This window comes from Falco peregrinus, chromosome 1 (assembly GCF_023634155.1).
Source record: "Falco peregrinus isolate bFalPer1 chromosome 1, bFalPer1.pri, whole genome shotgun sequence".
NCBI classification, from domain to species: Eukaryota; Metazoa; Chordata; class Aves; order Falconiformes; family Falconidae; genus Falco; species Falco peregrinus.
The window spans coordinates 19,348,719-19,371,853 of NC_073721.1; the positions used below are offsets into that span (position 1 = coordinate 19,348,719).

At 52.7% G+C, this 23,135-nt stretch overlaps 2 protein-coding genes across 5 annotated transcripts in view; one reads left to right on the forward strand and one right to left on the reverse strand.

Moving 5' to 3' along the window:
- The window catches only part of CDH23 (cadherin related 23), a 213,390-nt gene that overhangs the window by 47,372 nt on the left and 142,883 nt on the right, over positions 1 to 23,135 (reverse strand). For 3 of the 4 annotated variants that reach the window (XM_055804362.1, XM_055804370.1, XM_055804373.1), the window contains 14 exons: positions 19,399 to 19,463; positions 18,411 to 18,648; positions 17,640 to 17,745; positions 17,127 to 17,254; positions 13,766 to 13,838; positions 13,405 to 13,521; positions 12,718 to 12,830; positions 10,524 to 10,631; positions 9,115 to 9,304; positions 8,058 to 8,203; positions 7,516 to 7,735; positions 6,400 to 6,552; positions 5,256 to 5,369; positions 3,885 to 4,033 (listed from right to left, as the gene is read on the reverse strand). In XM_055804362.1, coding sequence (XP_055660337.1) covers positions 3,885 to 4,033; positions 5,256 to 5,369; positions 6,400 to 6,552; positions 7,516 to 7,735; positions 8,058 to 8,203; positions 9,115 to 9,304; positions 10,524 to 10,631; positions 12,718 to 12,830; positions 13,405 to 13,521; positions 13,766 to 13,838; positions 17,127 to 17,254; positions 17,640 to 17,745; positions 18,411 to 18,648; positions 19,399 to 19,463 — 1,920 coding nt within the window. Of the gene's footprint in view, positions 1 to 3,884; positions 4,034 to 5,255; positions 5,370 to 6,399; positions 6,553 to 7,515; positions 7,736 to 8,057; positions 8,204 to 9,114; positions 9,305 to 10,523; positions 10,632 to 12,717; positions 12,831 to 13,404; positions 13,522 to 13,765; positions 13,839 to 17,126; positions 17,255 to 17,639; positions 17,746 to 18,410; positions 18,649 to 19,398; positions 19,464 to 23,135 lie in introns of those variants that run through there. The other variant, XR_008747265.1, reaches the window with a different exon arrangement.
- On the forward strand, positions 957 to 1,756 carry C1H10orf105 (chromosome 1 C10orf105 homolog). Its single transcript, XM_005235162.3, has one exon. It carries the CDS (start codon positions 1,142 to 1,144, stop codon positions 1,595 to 1,597), a length of 456 nt encoding a protein of 151 aa, XP_005235219.2. The 5' UTR covers positions 957 to 1,141; the 3' UTR covers positions 1,598 to 1,756.

Consider the following 23,135-nt stretch of genomic DNA (forward strand, 5'->3'; position numbering starts at 1 on the left):
AGAGACTGGCTAGTCCCTGCAGCCCTGCCTTTCCCCTCCTAAGATCTTAATTTTAAATTGGCTCGATCCAAATCAGTACTTGCCAAGAGACTGCCCCACCACAGACCAGTACAACAGCCCTCCATCACTATTTCTAACTCCCACATCTCTGCAGGAAAGTCAGTGTAATAAAGCTTTACCTCCAGCCTACTGGTTAGAGCACCAAGGGCTAAGCCAAGCTGTCGCATTGCAGAGGGTTGGCACAGCAATATTTCCCCAGCTCTCATCTCTGAGCTGGGGAGACGCTGGCCTCCAACACAGCCCATGCAGGGCCAGGAACAGGTGCAGGAGGGTGCATGGGAGCAAAATGATGGGTGCAAACTGCTCCGAGGATGTGAGCTGCGGGGATATGACCCACTGGGGAAAGGAGAGGACAGCTGCCATCAGGTGTTCAGTAAGAGCTCATGTCGATGAGGCTTTGGGAAGCTGGTTTGCATCACTGTTTGCAGAACTGGCTGAGAAACCTGAGACGTGTCTGAACCTGAAACCAGGTCAGCAGAGTGCCTAACACAAGAAGATTTTGGCACAAGCAGGGTGAGTGCGTTAAGCTTCACCCCTGCAAAAAAACCAAAAAGGCAGTGCTAGTGCCATACTGCAGCTCCATGGGGACTTAGCTGGGCAGAGGCTCAACCAACTATCCATCTTCCTTGGGGGAGAGGGAATAATCAAAAAAACCCTAATGACAGTCAATTCCACAAACCCACATTTCTGGGGAACAGAGAAGAACCAAACCCCAGCAGCCTGGGTGGACGATTTTGGACCTTCTCTAGCATATGGTTATTTACTGCTTCCAGAAAAGCTGCATGCAACATGTGTGCATGTTCCCTACAGGTGTCATCACCAGGGCCATGGTGCCCCATGTACGCAGTACTACCTGTGCTAGATTTCTTTGCCAGATGGTTTTGCACTTCAGTTCAGGGCAGTACTTTGCAGTTATAAATCCCAGCTCTGCGCTTTGCCTGCTGGCAAAGCAGACAGACTCTTCTTGTTCCCCTGTGTCACACAAAACACAGCTGGGAGGACCTTGGACATCAAGGCAAGCCAAAAATCCATCAGGTTAGAGACAGTGACTGTCTGCCCAGCCTCTAGGAAGTGATCACCCATGTTGCTTCGCTGTGTCACCTTGTGCACTGCAGGGAATATGAGCACAGAGGATGCCAGCAACGGGACCTCTCCCACCCCGCCTCTCCTTGGGCTTCTGGTTTCTACCACTGAGCTGGTCCCCCCCAGCCCTGCATCCCTTGCGATGGCAGGTCCGCTGCCTGTCATCGTTGCGCTCGTCTGCATCTTCCTCCTCCTGGCAACCTTCCTCATCTTTGTCACCCTCTGCAAGCCAGCAGCACTGGACCAGTCCCGCTCTGGGCTCCATGAGTGCATGCCCCATCACCCGGCAGATGCCAGTGAGCCCCAGCTGAGGCTCTGGAAACGGCTGGGTTCCCTTCGATGCTCCATCAACACCTTCAGGAGGAGTCGGCCAGTGTCCCAGAGACAGCTCGCCTGCCCCAAGAGCTCCCCTGCCAGCCAGGACTGGGACATCATGGAGTCTACCAAAATGTGATCCTGCTTGGCAGGAACAAACTCACCCTGCAATCCTATTCTTTCCCAAGCTTTTGGTTCAGGTCCAGTTCCCTTCTCAAGCAGCCCCTGGTACACCAGGCATCCCAGCAGAGCCCCTTTGAGCAGCTCATTTCCAGGCAGCAATGCTGCAAGGTGACAGGGGATTCTGCTATTTCAGATTCCCAAACACTTTCCAGGTTACGGTTTCCTGGCAGGAAAGGTGGAGGTATCCAAACTACACCCACACAGAGCTATCACCATCCAGTCCAAAAAAATATTGCCGCTTAATTTCTTTTGGAAAACATTGTGCAAGTTGCAAGGCACCTGAACAAACAGCCTAGGCAAAAGCAGAACAACCTGGCAGCGTAACAAATATCGCCTTGAAGAGCAGCATCCTGGGGCAAACGTGCTCCACAAAAAGCCATCCTTAGCTGAGACTGCCACCCACGATGTGCTCCTGAGCAGGTAGAGGAAGGCTCAGAACCTCTGAGTGCTGCTCGGTCCCTGTCTCCCCCCTCCCCATGCAATGCACTGTGGGTTGCTGTGGTCGATGCTTGGAAGGATACATGCTACAGCTGTCTGCTGGAAATCTGCTTCAATAAACAAGCAGCGGGAGCAGGTAAACACGTCTGTAAATGCATTAAAGAGGCCTTTTGAGGCTCGCAACCACTGCCAGCTTGGAAAGGCACTGCACAAAGCTGAGCTGCTTGTTTCTGCTGGGAAAGTGTACAACAGCCAGCAGGTAAGCTGACGTGCTTAAAGGAATCAGTAGGAAAAAACTGTTTAATTCTTCCAGGTCTGCAGCTCACACTACGTTCATCCATCAATTTCACCCCTTTGGGTGAAGTCTCCGTGCCCAGCAAGGCCCCACGGTGAGCAGCAAACCCCATCTCTTCGGGTTTCACATGGTTTCTGATCCTTGCAGGTTGCACCTCTGCATCAGGACCTCTCCGGGCTGCCTGGGACATTCCTGCTCTCCTCTGGCCCTGGGCTGCCTGGCTTTTGGAGAACGGGATGGGGAAACCTTCAAACACTCTCTGGTTGCTACAGGGATGTGGGGTGTATTTGAAGGGGGAGACCTTCAGTACAAATGGTTCACACTAAAGGTGTAAATTAAACTAAACCCAAGTGATTTGCTCATTTCCATGTCCCTCTGATTTTTTTTCTGTGAAAAACAACTTTCCCCAAATACCGCCTCTCCTGTGCCACAGACTTCCAAGGGTATCCCCCTCTTTTGGGAAGCATGCTCTAAGAAAAGGTTCTTTGATGTCAGGCTTGGTTTTCCTCCACTCACAGTCTTCCAATTTAAGAAAATGGCTCAGCGTTAGGAGTCCCGTGGCAGGGCTCCTCTCTGCCTGCACAGCTGCCCTGCACAGCTCCACCCTGGGTGCAGAAATGTCAGGTAGATGCCTGACCCTAGAGACAGGCACGGTGATACAGACATCACACATCCCGTGCCATGGCACAACTGATGATGGGGAGCCACAGGGCTCACGTGTGGGGACTGGCCACCCTAAGCACGACGCATGGCTCCCGGCTGCCAGCAAACCTTTGTTGCAAGAGGCAAAAGGCTCCTTTCTTCTTTCCTGGTGACTCACCCTGCCCGTGAAAGCCAGGGACAAAGCTGCCCCTTTCCCCGTGCCGGGAGAGGCATTCAAGGCAGAAGAAGCCTTCCCAGGACCCTCTGCAAAGAGTCTTTGGTGCCCGCTCCAGAAGAGCCCTGGGTTTGAAGGGATGCTGGAAGCACTCAGAGGCCGCGTGAATGCCCACATTCATTCGGGTGCTCACTAAGCCATTCAGCTCTGCCCACCAGTCCCTCAAAGAGGAACAAAAATGAAAGCAAAGTCCAAATGCTTTTCTCCCTTCGTTTCCCCCCTCCTCTCAGAGCATCTCTTTGAATGCACTCTTCTCCCTCCCCATTCAGATCTCCACTCTCAGCCCCTTCTCTGCTGGGAGGAGGGAGGAAGCAGGGAGGCAGTCAGGCAGAGGGCCCTTGCCAACAGGGCTTGTGTTTTCTCCGTTCACCCCCTGCAGAAGCGGGGCGAACTTCTTATTTTTCCCTTGCGCTTTTCTGTCTTCTCCCTGGTGCTCACAGCCTGGGTTACCAAAGGAGCAGAGGAGCGCACAAGCAAGAACAAACCTTGCCCTAGCCTGGGGGAACAGACCACTGATGGGGAGAGAAAATCTCTACCCTGGGCTTCCTGCATCTCAGTGCCATGGTGCCAGAGCATGGAGAGCAGGGGACTCCCTTCACCCACCCAAGAACCCGGTGGAAGAGCGCCACGTGCCTGTACTATACTGCTGCCAGCTGGGATGTCCTCGGGGACACTGACTTCGTAACTACTCTGAAGGAAGATAGGTCGGTTGTCGTTGACATCCAGGACAGTCACGTACACAGTGGCAGTCCCGGTGCGCCGGTTCCCGGTGGGGCCGTTGTCTGTATAGGAGAGAAAGGTGAGGGGAGCTTCAGTCATCTCCATCTCCTCCTTGCACAGTGGTGCTCAGCCCTCAGCTGCTGAAAATAACAGGTCCAAAAAGTCTGAACTAAAATCCTCCATCTTTTCTGCAGCTTCCAAATCTCACACTGAACAATGGGAGGGTTTTTTCCTGCCTATCCTGAAAGAAAATGGGAGAGCTGAACCACCTCCAAGCTCTGCCATGGAGCCACTGCCCAGCGAGGCTGGAAACGTAACTGGTCATTAAAGAGGGTTTGCAGCTCCATAGACTAAGAGGGTGATATATGTTGGAAGGGTCTGGTGTTGATCAGTGATTTGGGAGATGAAGACAGGCAGGGGGGGCTCTGAGGAGATTTCTGTAGACCCAGCTCAGCTCACAGCCAAAGGGCACCCACCAGAACCAGCTGATGTTCAGTAGAGAAGGACATGGCAGTGTGGCTCTTGGTTTTGCCACGAAGGGTGAGGCAATGGGGAAGCTGGGTTTGGTTTTTCTAACGTGCCTGAGCACTAAACCCACCCGGCTGGAGCCTGTGGGATTTGGTGTCTGGGAAAACACAAGCAGTCTGATACCCATCAGAGGGGCAGAATGGACCCTTTACCACCCGGGATCCGGTCCTGTGTGCCCAGCCAGTGCAGCATCCCTGCTGCAGGTGCTGTGGCACCTGCAATGCCATGCCTCCAAGATTTCTGACCAGGCCACTTTTTTCTCCTTTGAAAAGGGACATCCAAGTCTTCTGTAAACAGGTACTTCATTATAAAGCTCTGGGGATGACAGCCAAGATGCATTTGGCATGTGGGCCCTCTGCCCGTGCCAGGCGGCTTTGGATTAATTGGCAGCCATGGAGCTGGCATGGCATTAGGGGAACGATGCTGTGGTGCTGGCATTCATGGGTGGAGGTCTGACCTGGGCAGTACAGAGCCTCTTGGGAACGGGGAGCCTTGCCTTCCCTGGGGAAAAGGAAAAACGCTGGGGCTGGGAGAGCCTGAGGGGTGAATGTGCTATCTGCAAAAGTCACGATGACAACGGGACACATTAATGCACATGGGTTTGTGAAATGCTAACACCAGACACAGGCTCTGGTTTATAGAGCACCTCAAAGGTTGCTATCTCTCCCACGTACTGGCGAGGCAGTTCGGCACGTGCACAGCCACCCTATGTGGCTGCATGGCAGCAGTCCCACAGGAACGGTGAGAAATCCTTACCGATGGCCTCCAGGACCAGTGTGTACGATGCCACGGTCTCCCTGTCCAGACTCACGACTGTCCTGACCACCCCATCCCTGAAGCCGACGCTGAATTTGCCATCCTGGTTCCCACCTGCAGCAAAGGACAAAGGCCAGGTCACCTGTTGTCCGGATGCAGGGAGCAGAGCCCACGCTCTGCAGGACGCTGCACACTGGGCACGGCGTCAGCCCAGCTGTGGAAATCGCAAGTGCCCAGTCTGCCCTCCTGAAGGGCTGCAGTTTACACGCTTGTGAGCAAGGCAAGCTTTGTAGGATAAGCTTGTGTCTTGTCCTAGACAAAGCTTCTCTGCAGCAAAAGTGGCCAGAGCACCTTCGCTTTGCTACACCAAGTGCCATGTCCACCTCCCAAGAGAGGAACGATCGTTGTAGGAAAAGCTGAATCATGTAAGAGCCACATCATTTCCTGAATGCTTCAGAAGCAAACTGAGATCACTTCGCATGTGGCCTGTGGTACCTGTGGGACAACACATGTCTTTGCTCTTGCGGCAGAGGCTGGAGGCACTGTGAGATGAAATGCGAGGCTGCTATTGTGAGAAAAATGACTCTCTGGTGACACTTCTGGTTTTGCCCTCTTCCTGAGGGCTAAATGCCACGCGTGCAGTTTGCAAGTCAAAGCGTGGCCAGGGGGTTCCCCAGCCTCCTGCTGCAGGTGCTGCAGCTGCGGTGCAGGCCAGGCACTGCCCGGGAGGCATCGCTGCCTGCCTGCTCCCTGCCCACCCCAAACCACCTGCATGCAGGGCTGCAAGATGCCCTAAAAATCCAGAGAGGCTTCCAACCGTAAATACACGTTATGTGAATGTCACCCCAGCCCGTGGTGTTCAGCCCATCCCCGTGCCTTTCCCGGCTGCATGCCGGTGGTGCGAGAGGGCAGGGGATGCTGGGGGCCAAAGGTTTACCCCAGGCAGGGCACAGGAACAGGGCAGAGCGGGCAGCATGGTGGGGAGCCAAGCGGGGCTGTTCAGCAGATGGCGATACCGTACAAGGTTTGGAGGGGCTGGAAAAGGCAGCGCTGATGTGCAGAACACCCTGGCCAAGGTCCGGGGCAGCCTGCTCATTTCCACAGCCAAGGGTCACCTTCGCAGCATTTTGCAAAGGGTTCATACCTGTGATGAAGTAGCTAAGCTCAGCGTTCAGCCCGATGTCAGCATCCGTGCAGTTGAGCCGGACCACTTTGAAATCCCGGGCCACGTCTTCAGGCAGCGACACGTTGTAGATGGCTGGGAAGAAGGTGGGGTTCTCGTCGTTCACGTCCAGAACTGAAAGGGGGAGCGGAGTTGAGTGCCCCCCCAAGGGCTGCCCCTCCTGCAGATGCCAGGCTAACGTCTTCCAGGCTCCCCAAACCACCCGCCTGCTGCTCTGAGCATCCCAGGGAATGCTCTGCCTGCTGCTCCCTGCCATTTGTGTGGTAGGGGTACCTGCAGTCTGGCTGTAAAACAGACTGGTCCCCCTGGCTGCAGGCTGTGTTTGATTGCCTTTTTTGTGTTTGATTCACACATACAGATCACCCCCCCACATCCAAAGAAGCCTTACAGAACTGTAAGGAAAGTTACTGTTTGCACCAAACTCATTTCCATCCCCCTTCAGAAGAAAATCTGGGGCTTAAATGTAAGTTCAGTAAGTCCTGGCGTATGGCAAAGGGCTCTGGAGTTACAGGACCAGAAACTTCTTTTTCCAACCCAGTCCTGAGAAGAATCCAGGGTCAGTTTATTTCCAGATGAAGCTTACCCTCAGCACTAGGCTCATGTGAAGCCAGTAAATAGAAATGCATTAAATTAAAAACAGGCCACATAATAGCAGTCCAGCTCTGAAATCAGGATTACACGGGCTGTCCAGACACACAGCTGATGCGAATCACATGCTGAAGCAAAAGGCAAGCCAAAAGAAAAAGAAACACTGGGGATGAGGGAGTGGAGGAAAAATCATACAGAATCTGGGGGTGCTGCCAGAAACACCATGTTTTCCTCTATCTCTCTACTATGCTGACACCACACCGGGCAAGACACACAGCCCGTGGGGAGAGCAGTGTGATGGGATGCCTTCCCTGCATGCTGTCATATGCAAAACCACCTAACAGGTCAGATCATATATCCATCTGACTCCTTGCTGTGTCTCCTACATAAACCACATTTCCTCTGGTCAGGTGTCATTGTCATGCATCTCTTTGGGACTGGAGGGGGCTCTGCGGCTGGACAGGATTGGAGGGGTCTCGGTGTACCCACCTTTGACAGTCAGGGTGCTGGTGGAGCTCTTGGAGGGCACACCGGCATCGCTGGCCACCACCCGCAGGTAGTACTCGGCAATCCTCTCCCTGTCTAGCACGGTGGTGGAGGTGACAAGCCCACTGGTGCTGTTGATGAAGAAATCCATGCGGGGCATCCCCACTTGCATGCGGTATGTCACCTGCCCATTTGGACCCTCGTCCAGGTCGATGGCTACTACCTGGTGGGGAGAGCGGAGGGAAGGGGTGAGCATGGGCGAACCTGATCATTTCCTGACAATGAAAATCACAGTACATAAACACTTAGCATCTCTTTGTCCCCAGGGATTCTGGGCTGAAACAAAGAGGCCTCAGAGCATCCTTCCTGCTGGGAGCAAGCACATGGGGTGGGATGCCACAACCCCTTCTGCATCCCCCCAGTTGCACTGCTAGAGGATGGAGAGGGTGGAGAGGATGTACTGCTAGCTTGCTTTGCAGAAGCGATGGCAGCAACAACAGCAGCAGCTCTCAGCGCGGGGCATGGTGGCAATGGGACACGCTCACCTGGAAGACAGAGGAGCCTGCAGGAAGGCCCTCAGCGATCTCGGCAGTGAAGGGCAGGTTTTGGAAAGTGGGGTCGTTGTCATTCAGGTCCAGCAGGTTGACGAAAACTGTGGCGCTGCTGGTAGCTCGCAGGGGTGGCCTCCCGCCTGCGGAGGCCAGGAACGGGGTCTCAAGGTTAATGCCTCGAGCTGTTTCCACCCCTTTCCCCTAAAAAGGAGCCCTCACTCCCTATACAGATAGTAGGGCAGGATGGGGCTGCATCCTCAAGGCATTGACCTGTCCGTGTTACCCCCTGCACTGCAGCCCCTCAGACTAATGACACAGCTCCCTGGCAGGGGAAAACTCTCCCTGGCAGCTGGCATGCCGGGCAGACCGATGGCTACCTGTGCATGCAGCTTGAAACGAAAGCGAGACCAGTCTGTGCTTGTCTCTGTCTTTCCTGCAGGACGGATGGGACGATGGCTTTAGCACAGTGCAGAGGTTATGCAAAAACAGAAAGGGGCAGAGATGAGCTTCTATGTGCCTCCTGACTGCTGGAAACAGGCTGGATAATAGAAAATTATCTTCATATCTCTATCTTTTTTCCTTAAAAAGTTTCCCTAAGATACTGTTTCCAGAGAAAAACACATTTTGCTGCTTGATCAGCTCTTTTCCCCCCACCTGCTCGATTGACTTTCCTAGGTACTGATGGAGCCAGACAGAAGAGAGGGAGTTTCTGCCTCCCAGGCTCATCGTCAGGGCTGCTACAGAAATGACTGTGCTCACATTTTGAAGGTTTCTGGTTTGTTTTAGCAGCAGGTTTTAACCTACTCTCATTTTTTAACCTCAGAAACATCTTTGCAACTTATGCTAAAAACAGGGGAAAAAAAGAAACGTCATCATAAAGGAAAGATCAGGCTGACGAAAGTTCCATGTAACACGTGAAAACCACCGGGGAGGGAAAGCGGAGGGTGAGGAGGGCAATGCTTGCACAACCTGAGCCCCAGCGATTTCTAGCTACGGTGGAGCGAGACAAACCACTGTGGCAAAAGAGGAGTGGGATGAAAGCAGAGCTTACAGTCGGTGACTGACACCACGATCCTCCGCATGAGCTGGGCCTCCTGGGCGTTGGGGTTCTCGCGATCCAGCAAGACACCGGTTGTGCGGATCTTCCCGGTGGTGCTGTTGATGCTGTAGAACTTGTTGGGGGGTCGGATGCTGTACACCACTGTGCCGTTCTCCCCCAGGTCTGGGTCAATGGCCACCACCTGCCACAGAGAAAGAGCAAAAATTAAAGTAGAGCGATGGGAATTAACTCCCATGGTGAGTCCCCATGTGATTCACCAGTGTCTAATAATGAGGCTGAGCTCATGAGAGGCTTCCCTGTACCAGCGGCAGCGAGAAGTTCTCCTTCCTCTATACAGCTGTATATTTTCATGGTATTTGCAGGGGGTTTGTACCCTCGAGACCTCTACTGTAGTGTTAAATCTAACTGAAATTGGCCTGCAAGCCCAAGAGGTAATGGCAAGGCAAGAGAGACATGAGCACACAGCAATCAAATGGGCTTTTTTCCTTTTAAATAAAACCAGCTAGAAAACAAGCACCCTTCAGAAAAATAAAATAAACGGGACAAAGAGGCTTTCTGAGGAACTTGTGCTGCCACATCGGAAATCCTAGAAATAATTCACTGGTGGAGTTTTCCTCCACGCCAGACATTTTGTGCTTTATTGTTCTCCCTGTGACATTTTTAATTACAGGGGACTTTTACATTAAAAAAACCCCAACTTCATTACACTCATAACTTCCCCAGCCCCCGCTGCTTGTCCCGCAGCTGAATTTACATCATATTGCTGACACAGTAATTATTTTCCCAGCAACTAATTGGGATGTCAAAGGCAAGACGACTTCAAGCAGGCACCAAGCAGCGGGGCTGGTGCCACACAGAAGACAGAAAACTGCCGTGCTCTGGCTCTACCAGACTGTTCTTCCCCCCAACTCCTTTTCTCTCGCAGCCTTCCTCCTTATACGATTTTGTGGATTCTCTTCACTTTTCTCTCATTTATTTTCCGTTTTGTGCCCGTCATTTTTCTCCCGGCGTGATGGAGTACAAGCCTTCCTCTCTCCCTCTCTTTTATTTCACCAGAGGGACTTGAAAGGTTGTAAATCAATGTCTTTCAGAGAGGTCCTTGAAGGAGGTCGCAGGCGAGGCTAAGAAAAGGAGAATTTGGCCAAAACCCACACAATTTGGGGAGAAAAAAGATAATAAGCCCAGCAGACAGGAGAAACACACAGGAGGGGCAGCAGCGAGGGGGCTCAGGAGTAACCTTTTAAATAGACTTTTGCAAGATGGTGCTTGACTGGAGGTGACACCAGTTAGGAGGTGACACCACTTTGGAGGCGACTCCCTGCTCCAGCCAAGCAGGTGACAACCTTGCCAGCTGAAAGAAAGAGGCTTTTAGTGCAACAGCCGCCTTCCCTCGCATGTACCGTGGTGACATCCGAGTTGGGGGGCGTCATTTCCACCAGGTTAATGAAGTATGGCTCATCCTTCCACGTGGGGTAGTTGTCATTGATGTCCAGCAGCGTGATGTTCACCTGTGAGAGAGCAAGCAAGCAACACTGCATCAGGTTCCTGGGGCAGCACAGCATGTCCCTGGGGGTACAGCAGCACCAGGTACCCAACACACATGCACTCTCTGAAGGGAAAACCCACAGAAAAACAACCTCCTGTATCTTCATAGCCAAGGCTTCTTGGCATATCTGATCTCGGTTTGGCTCACGTGTACTCATTACCTTGCAGCTAAAACAACTGCAGGGGCACAAGGTATGTTTTTGAGCAGCTGCTTCACTGGGGTGGGGAGGGGGATGCAAATTGGTCATGGTGATGGGGGAGAGGGTGCAGCAGGAGCATGGCAGGAAAAGAAGCAAAAAACTGAGTCACTGGTAAAAAGCAAGAAAACAAAAAGAAAAAATGAGAAATCGGGAGAGGGTACAGTAACAGGGGGTGGGAGGTGCAAAGACAAGAGTGCACGGGAGAGGAAGGTGCTCTGAAGTGTTACCTATCTTCATTTGCAGCTTGAGAAATGGCATCTAAGTGACAGCAGTGAGCCTGTGGGATGCATCCTGCTGTCTGTGAGTCTCACACCTCCCAGATCACCCGTGTCAATCCAGCCTGTAAGCCTATAAAGATGCCTCAGGGAACAGCTGCACTTCAAGGAAAGGGGGGGCAGAGGGACAGGAGGAAGTCCCTGGCACCTGCCACCCCCACGCAGGGGTCTCAGTGGAGCTTCTCCTGGGATCTTTTCTGCTCCCAGGTACTGGGTCCTGCCTCGGCACCAGGCTGAGCTGCTGGTGCCATCCCGTGGTAGAAGTGGCAAAACTGGATAGCACAGTCTGCAGGGATGTGCCCTGGGCACAAGCTAAGGCACCACCGTGGTTCCTGGGGAAGGCTGGTGACCCATCTCTACTCTGAGCACCCTAGGTGCTTGTCCATCATCTGAGGATCTTGCAAAGCCCCTAAACGGACCCCCGTTCCCAGATAAAAAATGATTACAGGGAACAGCTTTGAGTCCTGGGTGTATATCCTCGCTAATGACAACAGACAAACTTAATTGGCCACCCACTTCTCACTGAGTTTTAATATTCTTTAACTATTTAGGAATCACGATGCATTTATATTTTTTTCAAAACGCAATCTGTGTGGCAAAAGCCTTATTTTGCCTTTCAATAAAGCTTTTAGGAGAACATTATCTCATCTGGAGCCCCAACAGGGGAACCCAGCATCCAACGGGCCATGCTGTTGTCCGGCCAAGGCCATCATGTGCTTCTGGAAGGGTCCATAGGGGGCTTCTAGTCTGCTACCCAGATTGCACACCTCCTTATGGCCCTCGGCAGTAGTGACAACTATTTTAGGGATCTCCTCAGCAAAACCACATTATTTCCCTGCATCGTGCTCTATTGCGTGGGACGTCTCTCCTCAGCCTAACCAAGCACCCCAGGAGTAAGAGCACCCAACTATTAAGAAATGTTCACAGCAACGTGGTGTGGTGCCATGAGCAGAGAGATGGATCCTTGGCTTTTGACCTCCTGATATTTCCAAAGACTTCTTACAAACCCTTTGCAAACAATGGCTCTCCTTGATGTCTGCAAAGGGCAAGGCAAAGCAGTAGGCTTCAGTCTGCAGTACAATGGCCTGCACTTCACCAGAGCCTTTTGAGGAGCCCAGGCATGACAAACTGCTTGGAAACCCTTGATCTAGCCAGTATGTGGACTGTAGTCATCAGGAACAACTAAGTGTGCCTGCAGGCTCTCCTGCTAAGCATTTCTCAAGAGGCATGAACAAAGGGAGCCATGCCACAGGTGGAACAGGTACCCATTACCACCTTTGCATGGAGAGCTGGACACATAAAGCTCTGGAAGGTCAAGTGGCTCCTGGGTGAATGGCTTGCCAGGAAAGGGAGCCTGATTTCAAAGTCTACACAGCTCAGACAGTCATTCTCTGCAAGGGCTGCGGTCAGCGGCGGGGCACCACTGTATGCTCTTTACCCATTCACACAGCTAAAAAGAAACACTGCTAGCATGGGGAACTGAGGCACCAGTGCCTGGCCAGCCCCTCCCAACACCAGCCCCAGGCAGGCACCAGTGGCTTGAAGACATGGGAATTGCTCCTTCACAGACTCACCATAGCAATGCCTGTCTTCTGATGGTGGCCCACGCCTCCATCCACCGCCCGGACAATGAGGATATATTCGGATTTCGCCTCCCGGTCCAGTAAAGATGTCGTCGTGATTTCTCCTGCAGCCACAAGAGATGAGAGGCATTAGAGATGTTGTATGGTGAACAGGGGCACCGGTGGAAAAAAGGGACACTCAAAACAAGGGAGAGAATCCTTCACAAAGGGGCCCTTTCTTCTGATTCGGTTTCAAATCCATGGACCCTGAAAGGGTCAGCTTGTCAGAAAGCTCCTGTGTGTGCTGTGTCTTCCCATGGGAGCTACGTAACAACTGCCTGTGATCCCTCATGCTTGTTTCTGCCCGTAATGAACTGAAAATGATGCCAGCAAGGGAAGGTGGGAAGCAGCAACTTAGCTAAGGTACGCCCTTGTGGCCAAAGCCTTTTCTTAGGTGTCATGCCCACCAGGAGCCGAGCTTCCACCGATGCCTCTGCCAAAGCTCTCATGGTGACCGAGCAAGTGGTGGTGTCTGAAATCTGGTGAATCCCTTAAACTGTGCACCTCCTAAGCAGGCTGCTTGGGAAGGGCAGAGGAAGGAATGAGGGTGAAAAAGAAACAATGATGGGGAAGAAAACCAGGGGAAATTTAGGAGAGGGAATTGAAAGGAAAAGAGGGAGAGCATGTACAGAGGCTCACCTGAGCGTGCATTGATCCGAAAATGCGAGGAGCCCTCCAGGGAGTAAATGATCGACTCCTGCCCGTACTCCCTGGACCGGTCCATGTCCGTGGCATTGAGAAACAGCACTGTGGCTCCTTTGGGGAGGCAGAAATGAGGGATGGGATGGCTATGAGCAGCCCAGAGCCGCTCTCCGCAGCTGCCCTATCCTCCCACACCACCCCTGCAGGTCACCTGTCCAGGGGGTCCACTTGCCTGCATGCACAGTGGGGCCAAACTCCAGACCTCATGGCTGTGAAACTGCCAGGTCTCTGCCTTTTACCTCCCCAACAAACCATCACCCACTCTAGCCTGGAGAAGGAGCAGGGGCATGCTCCATACCTGCCATAATGTCCTCCATCACAGTTATAACGTAGGAGGGCTTGCTGAATGTGGGGGGGTTGTCATTTTCATCCTGAAGCAAAAAGAAGGTCAAGAGGCTGGTTGGGAAAAAGGCGAAAAGGTCAAGTAGCTGCAGAAGTCTGGTATGGGGATGCCCCCGGCTGAGTGCATCTCAAGACGTGACCAGCTCAAGACATCAGCGTGGGGAAGATAGGCTTGGGGGTAAGGTACCGGAGGTCTGAGCACACGGTTTCATTGTAAAAGCAGCTGCGGTCAAGTTAATTGTCAATGACTTTGCTGAGCCATACAGTGGGCACAATACCGACCAACTCATTATCCAGCACCCTGGGCCTGAGGAACCACTGCCGTTTGCAGCCAAGCATCCTCTGAGTGGCTCCTGCCTCTACCACAAGCCCTGGGAAGACTCAGACAACGCATGAAGCACAGCAGAATTGTGTACAGACTCACTCCTCCCTCTCAGAACAGCACACTAATGACTTAGTGCTCTAGGTCACCCTGGCCATGAGGCCACCAGGCAAACTGGACCGGCCAGGGAAGCTGCTGAGCTTTGGCTGCCTTTGTTTAAGAGGAGGAATGCTATGCATGTCTGCAGAGAGACCAGCTACAGCATTTTCAGGGGGGAAGCTGGTTTGCATACCAATGCGCTCCCTCCAGGCCTGTCTCTGCCAGCAACTATGGCCGGCCTGGTGAAACCAAGCAGGAGCAATTGCTCGAAACATCCCTCAAAACAGATTTCGGACCAGTTTAAGCTCCCCCAGGGAGGCTTTAAATGCTGTTTAAATAATGTTAAGAATCTGCCTTAAATGAACCAAACCCAAACCACCTACGAAGGGAAGGATGGAGCTGCCAGGACATTAAAACACCGTTATGGACTTTGCTGTTTCCCTCGGGCTGCTGTGGAGACGTTTTCTACCTGGAGATCGCTGATGGACCTACAGTATCAGCTGCTCCTGCTGCCACTGAACTTGATATTTGAGGCAATTTCACATGCCAACGATGCCCATCGTACTGCAATTAAATTGCCATCCTCTGTGCTCGTTGCTGGAAGCAGGTGGTCTTTAATCAGCCTTTACATCACTCGGCTTTCATCGTGCCTCCTCTGAGGGTGATGAGGAAACTGCTGGCTGCCTGGGGTGCTGTCCTCACCATCCCGCCTCCTCCTCACAGAGCCAGGTTGGGGTCACCACCCCAAGGCAAACCCAGGTGCCCTGGGTAGGTTAAAGGCAAAGGAAATGGACAGCCTGAGCATGCATCCACATTCCATGTGCAGCCGGACCTGGGTGAGCTGCACAGCGGTCCAGGCTGGGTGGATGCAAGCCAGAGCAAACGCTGTGCCATTTTGTTAGTGATCCTGAGTTCATCAGGCCGTGCTCTGCACTGCCATGGCCCAGAAAGCCAGCTCCTGGGAGGGCAAGGGCTCGCTTCTGGCCAGCTCTCCATCTGGCCGGAGCTGGCGTGCACCTGCCTGCAGCGTGGCACATGGCTTTTCTACTTGAGAAGGACATTTCCCACTTGAGCAATGTGAACTCCAAAGGTTTCTGCTGCAAACCTTCCCGTGTGCCTCCTGTGGCACCCACAGCGATGCCAGACCCGACCCGGCACGCTTCCTCTGCTCCCACGGGAGAGGGCATCCGCTAACCAGCTAAAAACAGTTTCCCATATTCCCCTGAGCCTCAGCCTTCCTCCCTCACCCTCAGACAGCCACCATCTCATCTTCAAAGTTGCTGAGAATCGCAGATGCTCACGCTAAGCACACAGCCCCCTTCCCTCCAGATGTATGCATGCTGTAAGTCGCTGGCTCACCGCCCTGAACAGGGCGTCAGCGGCAGGGAGTGAGGCAGAAACTTATTAGCAGTGATATTTCCCCGGATCCTGGCGTGGCGCGTGCTATTAGTTCTGATTCGGCGGCTCCCTCTACAAAAGCGTATTGTCCCCTAATGGGAAATCTACAAGGCAAGTTTGACTTCTTTATTAAAAACCAACAACCAAAGGATGAAAAAAAATTACCTCCCTCTGCACTCGCTCTCATTCTGCCTTTTCACGGCTCTTGTTCCTCAAGTGCCATTGTGAAACACTTCCTCCTCATTTTCTTTCTATTTTCTGCTTTTTTTGTCTTTTCTTTTTCCAATTAAGAGAAAATCCCTTTGGTTCAGAGTAGGAAAAGTGACAGCTACCCAGAACCTCAACCTGGAGGAGATGACCCATCAAAGTGTGGTCTTTAGAAAGAGGCGTTTATGCTATCTAAAGCACAGCACGGGAAGAATGTATTTAACGACCACTAACCCCTTCGGCACAGCCTTATTCCCTCTCTCCCAAGCACAGTGAGGGAGCTGAGGAAAGGCAGGCTCATGGGACTTTGTTCCCAACCTACAGCACCGAGGACTTCGTCTTCTTCATCTTCCCAGACTGACGCTGCCACCAGCCTGGCTTAGATCCCATCACCGCAAGACTGACGGGTTATCAAGCAAACTGTCTCCATCGCTGATACGTCCCTCCAGGTGTCTTCAAACCACAACGTGCCTCAAAATGACAATCCAATCTAATCTTCCTGAGGAACACTGTGATGCTTTCCCTCTCCCGGCAGCAACCCCTCCTCGCGGGGGTTTGCACCTATGGCAGCACGTGAGATGCATGGCAAAGCCTGCAGCCTGGCCGGGATAGCCAGCATTGGGCAGATACACAATCAACTGCTCGTGATTGATTCAGGGACTGATAATTTCCAACTCTACAAGTGCTAACGTGCAGCCAAAGCTCTCCCCTCCGCATCAGAGGTGCAGTGAGCACCTCTGGCTACGGGGGTGGAGGGGAAGAGCATCCCAGTCAGGAGTTCCCTGCTGGGTGAGAAAGGTTTACTGGGTGCTCAAGGAACCTCCCCAGTCAAAAACAAGGGCAGAGGGTTGATCCCCACCCCGTCCCAAGCTCTGCTCCTTGCCTTGCAGTTAGCTGTGGCTCCTACCATATTACTTCCAGGGCCACATTACTTCCAGTGGCTTCCCTGCACATTTTGCACGGCGGAGGAGAGGGAGGAGGTGCATGAGGTCAGGACGGCCCGTCTGCACTTTTCCATGGTGACACCCCCTCAGAGACACTCTCACTCACCCTCTGTCACTCAGACACTACCAATGTCAGGGACAGCATTTCTTTAACCAATACGTGTATGACACACATGTACGTGAGACATATATGATGCATATATACATATATGAGACACACATAATTGCAATCCACACATACACATCCACAGGGCGAGACAGGCTTGCTGGGTTATTGATGTATTAACGACACTGCGACGGAGCAATTGCAGGGAAACCACAACAGAATCATCAGCCGCTATACTTACAAACACCTCGATGGTGACGGGGACGGTGCTGTTGAGCGGTGGGTTGCCAGCATCCTTGGCCATCACAGTCAGGTAAATAACTCCATTGGCCACCTGCTCATAGTCGAGGGGATGGTTCACACTGATCACTGAAAGTATGCAAAATGGGGCAGTCAAGGGGGGCATTCACACACTGAACAGGGTGGTGGGCAGGCTTGGGGGGTCGCCCATCCACATCACCTCCCCAGGGCCAACAGTAGCTGCTTGAGTTGGCAATGCACCAAAGCCACGAGTGCTGGGCGTTACTGAGCTCCTTGCACTTGCATGACCTGGAGTGGCATAACCCATGGAAACATGGCTCTGCAGCGGATCGGCTGCAAAGCACCATGTTGCAGGCCAGGTCGGAACAAGCAGAGAAGCTGCTGGAGCAGCTTCCTAAAGCCTACTGACAGGACTGCTTGCAGGGGTGTGAGTGCAGCCCAAGCTGCTGCTGCTGCTCGTCAAGGGCAGCGTGGTCCTGGGACCAGCACTTACCTCCGTACCCTTCTGACACTGTGATGTCAAAGTAGTCACGGAAGGCAGATGCATGCACGATGCTGTACGTGATCTGGTTGTTCGGAGGGGAGTCCTCATCAGATGCCTAGGATGTGAGCAGAGGGAGTAAATGAGCATGGGAGCTGTGCCTGTGGTGTGTAGCAGGAGAGAGCCGTGGGGCCAGGAGATGCAGGCTGGGCCTGAGGAAAGTGGAAAAGCGATGGAGGAAGATGTGCTTGTCAGAGGCCCTGAGGGGTTTTGTAAACCAGCTCTCCTCCTATCCCGCCTCCCAGGAAGGACTCAGCCAGTCCTCCTCTCCCCCCTCCCTATGGCACTCATCTGGCTTGGCTCATGGAGGGAAAGTCATGCTTTTGCATTATGGCAGTTTGTTCTTGTGCTGAAGGAGAAAATAGCTTCCCGTACGTTCCTTCCCTCCACAGCAGAGGCTTACAGCTCCACCAACAACAGAGAACCTTCCCCTCCGTGCCTGCTGACTTTATTGGGCACAGTGAGACGATGTGGAGGCAGTGCCTGTGCCCTGGGAGAAGCCCAGGTCCTGGGGATGCCGTACAGGCATGGGACTTACAGGAGAGGAGGAGAAGGGAGGCAGCTGATGGCTGCAGCACTGCACGCAGTTGCACTTTGCAGTAAAGCACCAGGCAGTTTTTAGGAGGGATGCAGGAGGGATGGCCGCAGGGGTGGATGGGGACCTATCCCACTCTCACGTCCCTGCTGCACATCCCAAGCGGAGGAGCTGCTCCTGTCCCTCACCCGGAGCCGGACCACCTGGGCGATGGAGGGCTCGTTCTCCCGCAGGGCCCCCAGGTATGCCTCCTTCTGGAAGGTGGGGACGTTGTCATTGACGTCGAGGACATTGATCCTGACGCGCCCTGTCGTCTCCTCCCCGCCACCGTCCCGGGCGATGACAGTCAGGGTGTAGCGCTGTGTGGTCTCAAAGTCCAGCCGAGCCGTCAGGAGGATTACACCTGTGTCCTTATCCATCGAGAAACTGAGGGGACAGGAAAGGAAGGGGAAAGTCCTGGTGACCACATCCTAGAGATGGAGCGATGGGGTGCCAGCAGCCTGACAGGCAGCACTGTAGTGGGTGAAATTCATGACTTTCTTCTGAGGGATATTAGGACCCAGAGCATATTCAAGAGCTTAGCGCAGGTGAGGGGGTAAAAATCCTCAGTGTGGCTCTACAGCAGGGGTCCTCAAACTCTTTAACCAGGGGGCCGGCGCGCGGATGAAGCGGCAGGCAGCCATCTGCGGCTGCTTGGTTTCCCCCCCAACCCCCGGCGGGGGGGTCTGTAAATACCGGGGGACGGACTGAGGACCCTGGGGGCCGTATCCAGCCTGCGGGCCGTAGTTTGAGGACCCCTGATCTACAGGCAGAGAAAGTGGATTCAGGGGCCCCCAGATCCTTCTGCTAGGCAGCCCACACGCCTCCCCCAGCTGCTCACCATGAGTGGGTTGCACGCGATGCTCCAGGGCCAACAACTTGCTGGAAAATGCGTTTATTGGTCCCAAGCAATGCTGGTGCCTGTAGGTCCTGATTTAGCAAAGTAATTAAATGTGCCGAGCACCAGGCATATGCTCAAGTTAACTCAACCCTTTGGGAGACAGCATAGTGGGGTTTCCAGAGTTTCTCTCACAGGTAGGACATAACAAATACTCTTAATTGCCACGCGACTTCTTAGCAAGGTTAGAAGAGTTTTTTGAAGAATCAAAGTCATGCCAGTGGTTCAGTCACACTCACCGGTCAGGGTCATCGCTGAAAAAATAACTGACTTTCCCGTATGTGCCCACATCATTGTCAGTTGCCTGAAAAAATAAGTTAATTATAAATGAAGGTATTTATGGGAATGTCGCATTATACACACCAGTGAATCCACTACATCCTCTTTACCTGCTTCTACCCAGTGCAGACCTTGTGTGCTGCTGTTTATCACCTGAGAGATGCAGGGCTGGGGCTGTCTGCGCCCCCCTGGGTTATCCTGCACGTCCCTGACTTGCAGCCTGCTCTAGATAACAGCCTTCCATCGACATCTCTCAGTATCAATCCCAAAACCTTTGGCAGAGGAAAATTTTATGCTTACTTACTTTCCCTGACATACTAAGCTAACCTGGGAAGTGCATGTGAAATAAAGATTTCCAGGGACAATTCTTGCAGGCTGCCCATTCCTGGCCCCATGAAGCCAAAAGAGTCAGCACACCACATCCACAGCTCTTACCATTCCACGTGCATTCAGGGCTGGCAGCATGCCGGGGTCTGCGGGGAGAGAAATAACAGCCTATCCTGCTTCAAAATTCCCCCCCACCTCCAAATTAAAATACAGACCAGGAAAAGCAAGGAGAGAGATTTAGACCTTGCTTTCCACGAGCAGCTCCTGCTGGACAACCCTTCTGGGGGTTCAGCCTGCTGCAACCCCACTGATGGACCGATGCCTCTCGGGATGCTGCGGCGTGGGCGTGCAGCACCGGCTCTCAGCCGAGCCGCTGCCGGTGGCAGGACTGGATGCACATACCCTGCCGCCAGCTGCTGAAGCTGGAGCAGGCTGGTCACGGCTAGGCAACCAGCACCTTCTGGGGACGGTGTGCGAAACTTGGTGTGTCAGCTCTGGATGAGCAAGGCAAGATTTATGTATGTTTTAAAGTCTTTTCTCTAATGAATATATAAAATATGCATGAGTGGCGGCAGGAAAAAAGGAGTAGAAAATTTCATTTTTAGGTGAGAAAAGTGGAATACAAGCCCCAAAATATACTTTTTCTCCCCCAGTATATTTTCTAAATTGAGTCCTGTCTGGATTACTTAGACACCAACAGGTCTGTGAAAAAAGCAGGGTCAGAGACACATTTTATGTCCAAATACCAGTGAAAGGCTGTATTTTAGGACTGGCATGGAACACAACCCGTTCCTGAAACCTTCCTGATTTATCGATGGCCTTGATTACCCTTGACAGCAGAGTAGGAGCTTGAGTACATCAAACTGCTTTACCCCGTGTGCTGCTTACCTGCCACACCATGGGGTGGCAGAGAGGAAAAAGGCACTAAAACTAGCCAGGATTAATTCATTTTTTTTCTCCCCAAATGCTCCCCCAGCCTGAGTGGTAAATTCCTGCTGCTTTACACCAGCTGAAGGGTGTGCTGGTGGAGCCAACCTTTCAGATCCACTGATTTTGCTGGTTTTCCTCTCCACTGCTAAAGTGCAATTAACTTTTTGCATGCATAGCAGCTGCATTCAGTAAAATGGAACAAACCTGCCAAAACCTGCCCCAAGAGATGCACCTGCTCCTGGAGGGCAAGCCCCCTCTGGGGTACATCACCCTCCACAGAGAACACCTATGAAGGTGCTCCATCCCAGACAGAGCCTAGGTGCTTTCCTGAATGGAAGGGGGGTTAATCTACTATCTGCCCACCCCAGCTTTCCTCAGCCAATTAATACTAGTATTAATCCCCCTTCCTAACACTTGCCACCAGCCCAGGTGGGTGTGAATCGTGGTGGCAAACTCCCAAAGCATGACTGGGGTTGGCCAACAAGGGCCCTGGGTCTCCCCTCTCAAAAATCCTTGAGTGCTTTGAGCATCCTCAGCATTGCCTGATACGAGCCAGCCCTTGACCTCCCAGCCAGGATTTCTCCCAGTGTTACTTCTGTGCCCATTAATCCCTAAGTGGTTGGTGCGAGAGCAGAGCCCAGAAAGGCATTTTCCAAGCACCTGGATCAGCTGGTGATAAGATAATGATTTACAGGGGGCCATGACAGTGCGACAAAGCACAGGCAAAACTAATTCCCTTCATTTGGCCCCATACAATTGCACTTGTAAGTGTTTATTGTGGTGACAGACAACACTGGGAAAGTGTAATTTTCTTCTGCCAGGGAAAAAAATATAGGGAAGAGGAAGGTTAAAAGAAGGTTAGCACAGAGCTGCTCAGCATGGGAGGCAGCGGGACCCTGGGGAGACGAGCCAGGAGGGTGGGCTCGACTCTGAGCTGCAGCAATGCTGGACCAGCCAAAAGCACCAGCAAGGCAAAGCAACCCACTCACGAGGAGCCAGGAGGCCAGGCAGCCTAACTGTGCCCTGTACACCACCTCACCAGTCGGGCTAATTAATTACCCCGATTTACACCAGGAGAGGTGGGAGGTGATGCCTGCTTGATGGCTTTTCTGGCAACTGAACATCATGGACATAATGCAGGGCAATGGAGCAGGTTACTTAAGCGTGACAGGGAATATGCAAAAAGCAAAACTATGCACGCTCAGCATATTTAATTTTGGATCTATGCTTGTTTCCGCATTACCAAACTTCTTCCCTCTAAGGGTAAAAAAGATGCTCAGATGCTTGAACCCCTGGGGAGACAACACACACCCACTTTGCAAAGCAATCCCAAGGGCTCCCAGGGAGCACAGGAGACCCGCATGCAGAATATTCCAAATCCCACCAAGCCGGTGGCTTTGCGGGGCCTTTCGCAATCCCTGAGTACCAGCTGTTTTCCTGCAGCTTGCCCCCCTTGCCGACTGGTCCCCGCCGGGCACGCATGCATCCATCCCCACAGCCCGGGGATGAAAGGCATCTGGCTGGAAGTTTCCCAGGGTTCCACCTGGAGAAGCAATCAAATGGCTTTTACGGCTGCTCCTCTCCTGCCCAGAATATTAAAGTAGGATTTGCCCATTGGAGCCTGCAAAAGGGCAGGATGAAAACACAGGTCCACATCTGTACTCTTATGAGCTGTCACCAGCACAGACCATTTCTAAAGAAACTACATTTGCGCAGCTAAACTCTGGGAGAGCGGCAAGAAAAGAAAGCCTGGATAACACAAAGGATTAATTTACTGAGCTGCAGCACAGCGTGCGTACCCAGCACGTGAATCACAGGCACACGAAAATACCCACAGCCCAGATCTCCATCGATCTCCCTCCCCCACACACAAATATTTTGGATGTTTCCCTTTTGTTCCCACCAAGGGCTATCATGTCCATCCTTCCCCACCAGCTCACAGGCCAGCAGAGCCAGAGACAAAAGCAAGGAGCCAGCAAGTGGTTCTGCTCTCGTGGGCAAATCTGCAGGAAAGGGCATGTCGTCCAATTTGTTCGGGAAACAATAGCAATGTTTGACATGTCATCAGGATTGATGGAGCAGAAATTTACATGGGAGAATTCAGTTTTAAACAGCTCCACGGAGCTTTGCCGGTAATGGTTTCGACATTCATCATCCGCCAAGCCCCACTCAATGACTCCTTAAACTGCCCGAGATTAACTCTACTCACAGCAGCTTCAGGGAGCACGGCAGGAGGAGCGGGGAAGGGCTTAGAGAGCCAAGAAGAGCCTTTCAGGGCAGTGCGGATCCCCTGCGGAGCCCCTGGGAATGGCAGTCCTCCCCCCCCAGAGCAGTCAGACAAGGATGAGCAGCTGGAGGTTGGTTGCAGGGGTGAGCAAAGCGTGATGGAAGGACAACTTGTTGCTGTCTGGATGAGACGGTCTGCCATGTCCTGCCTGCC

What these genes read in the sequence shown, in the direction of transcription:
- C1H10orf105 (XM_005235162.3), top strand. Translation starts at nt 1,142, where the DNA reads ATGTTGCTTCGCTGTGTCACCTTGTGCACTGCAGGGAATATGAGCACA.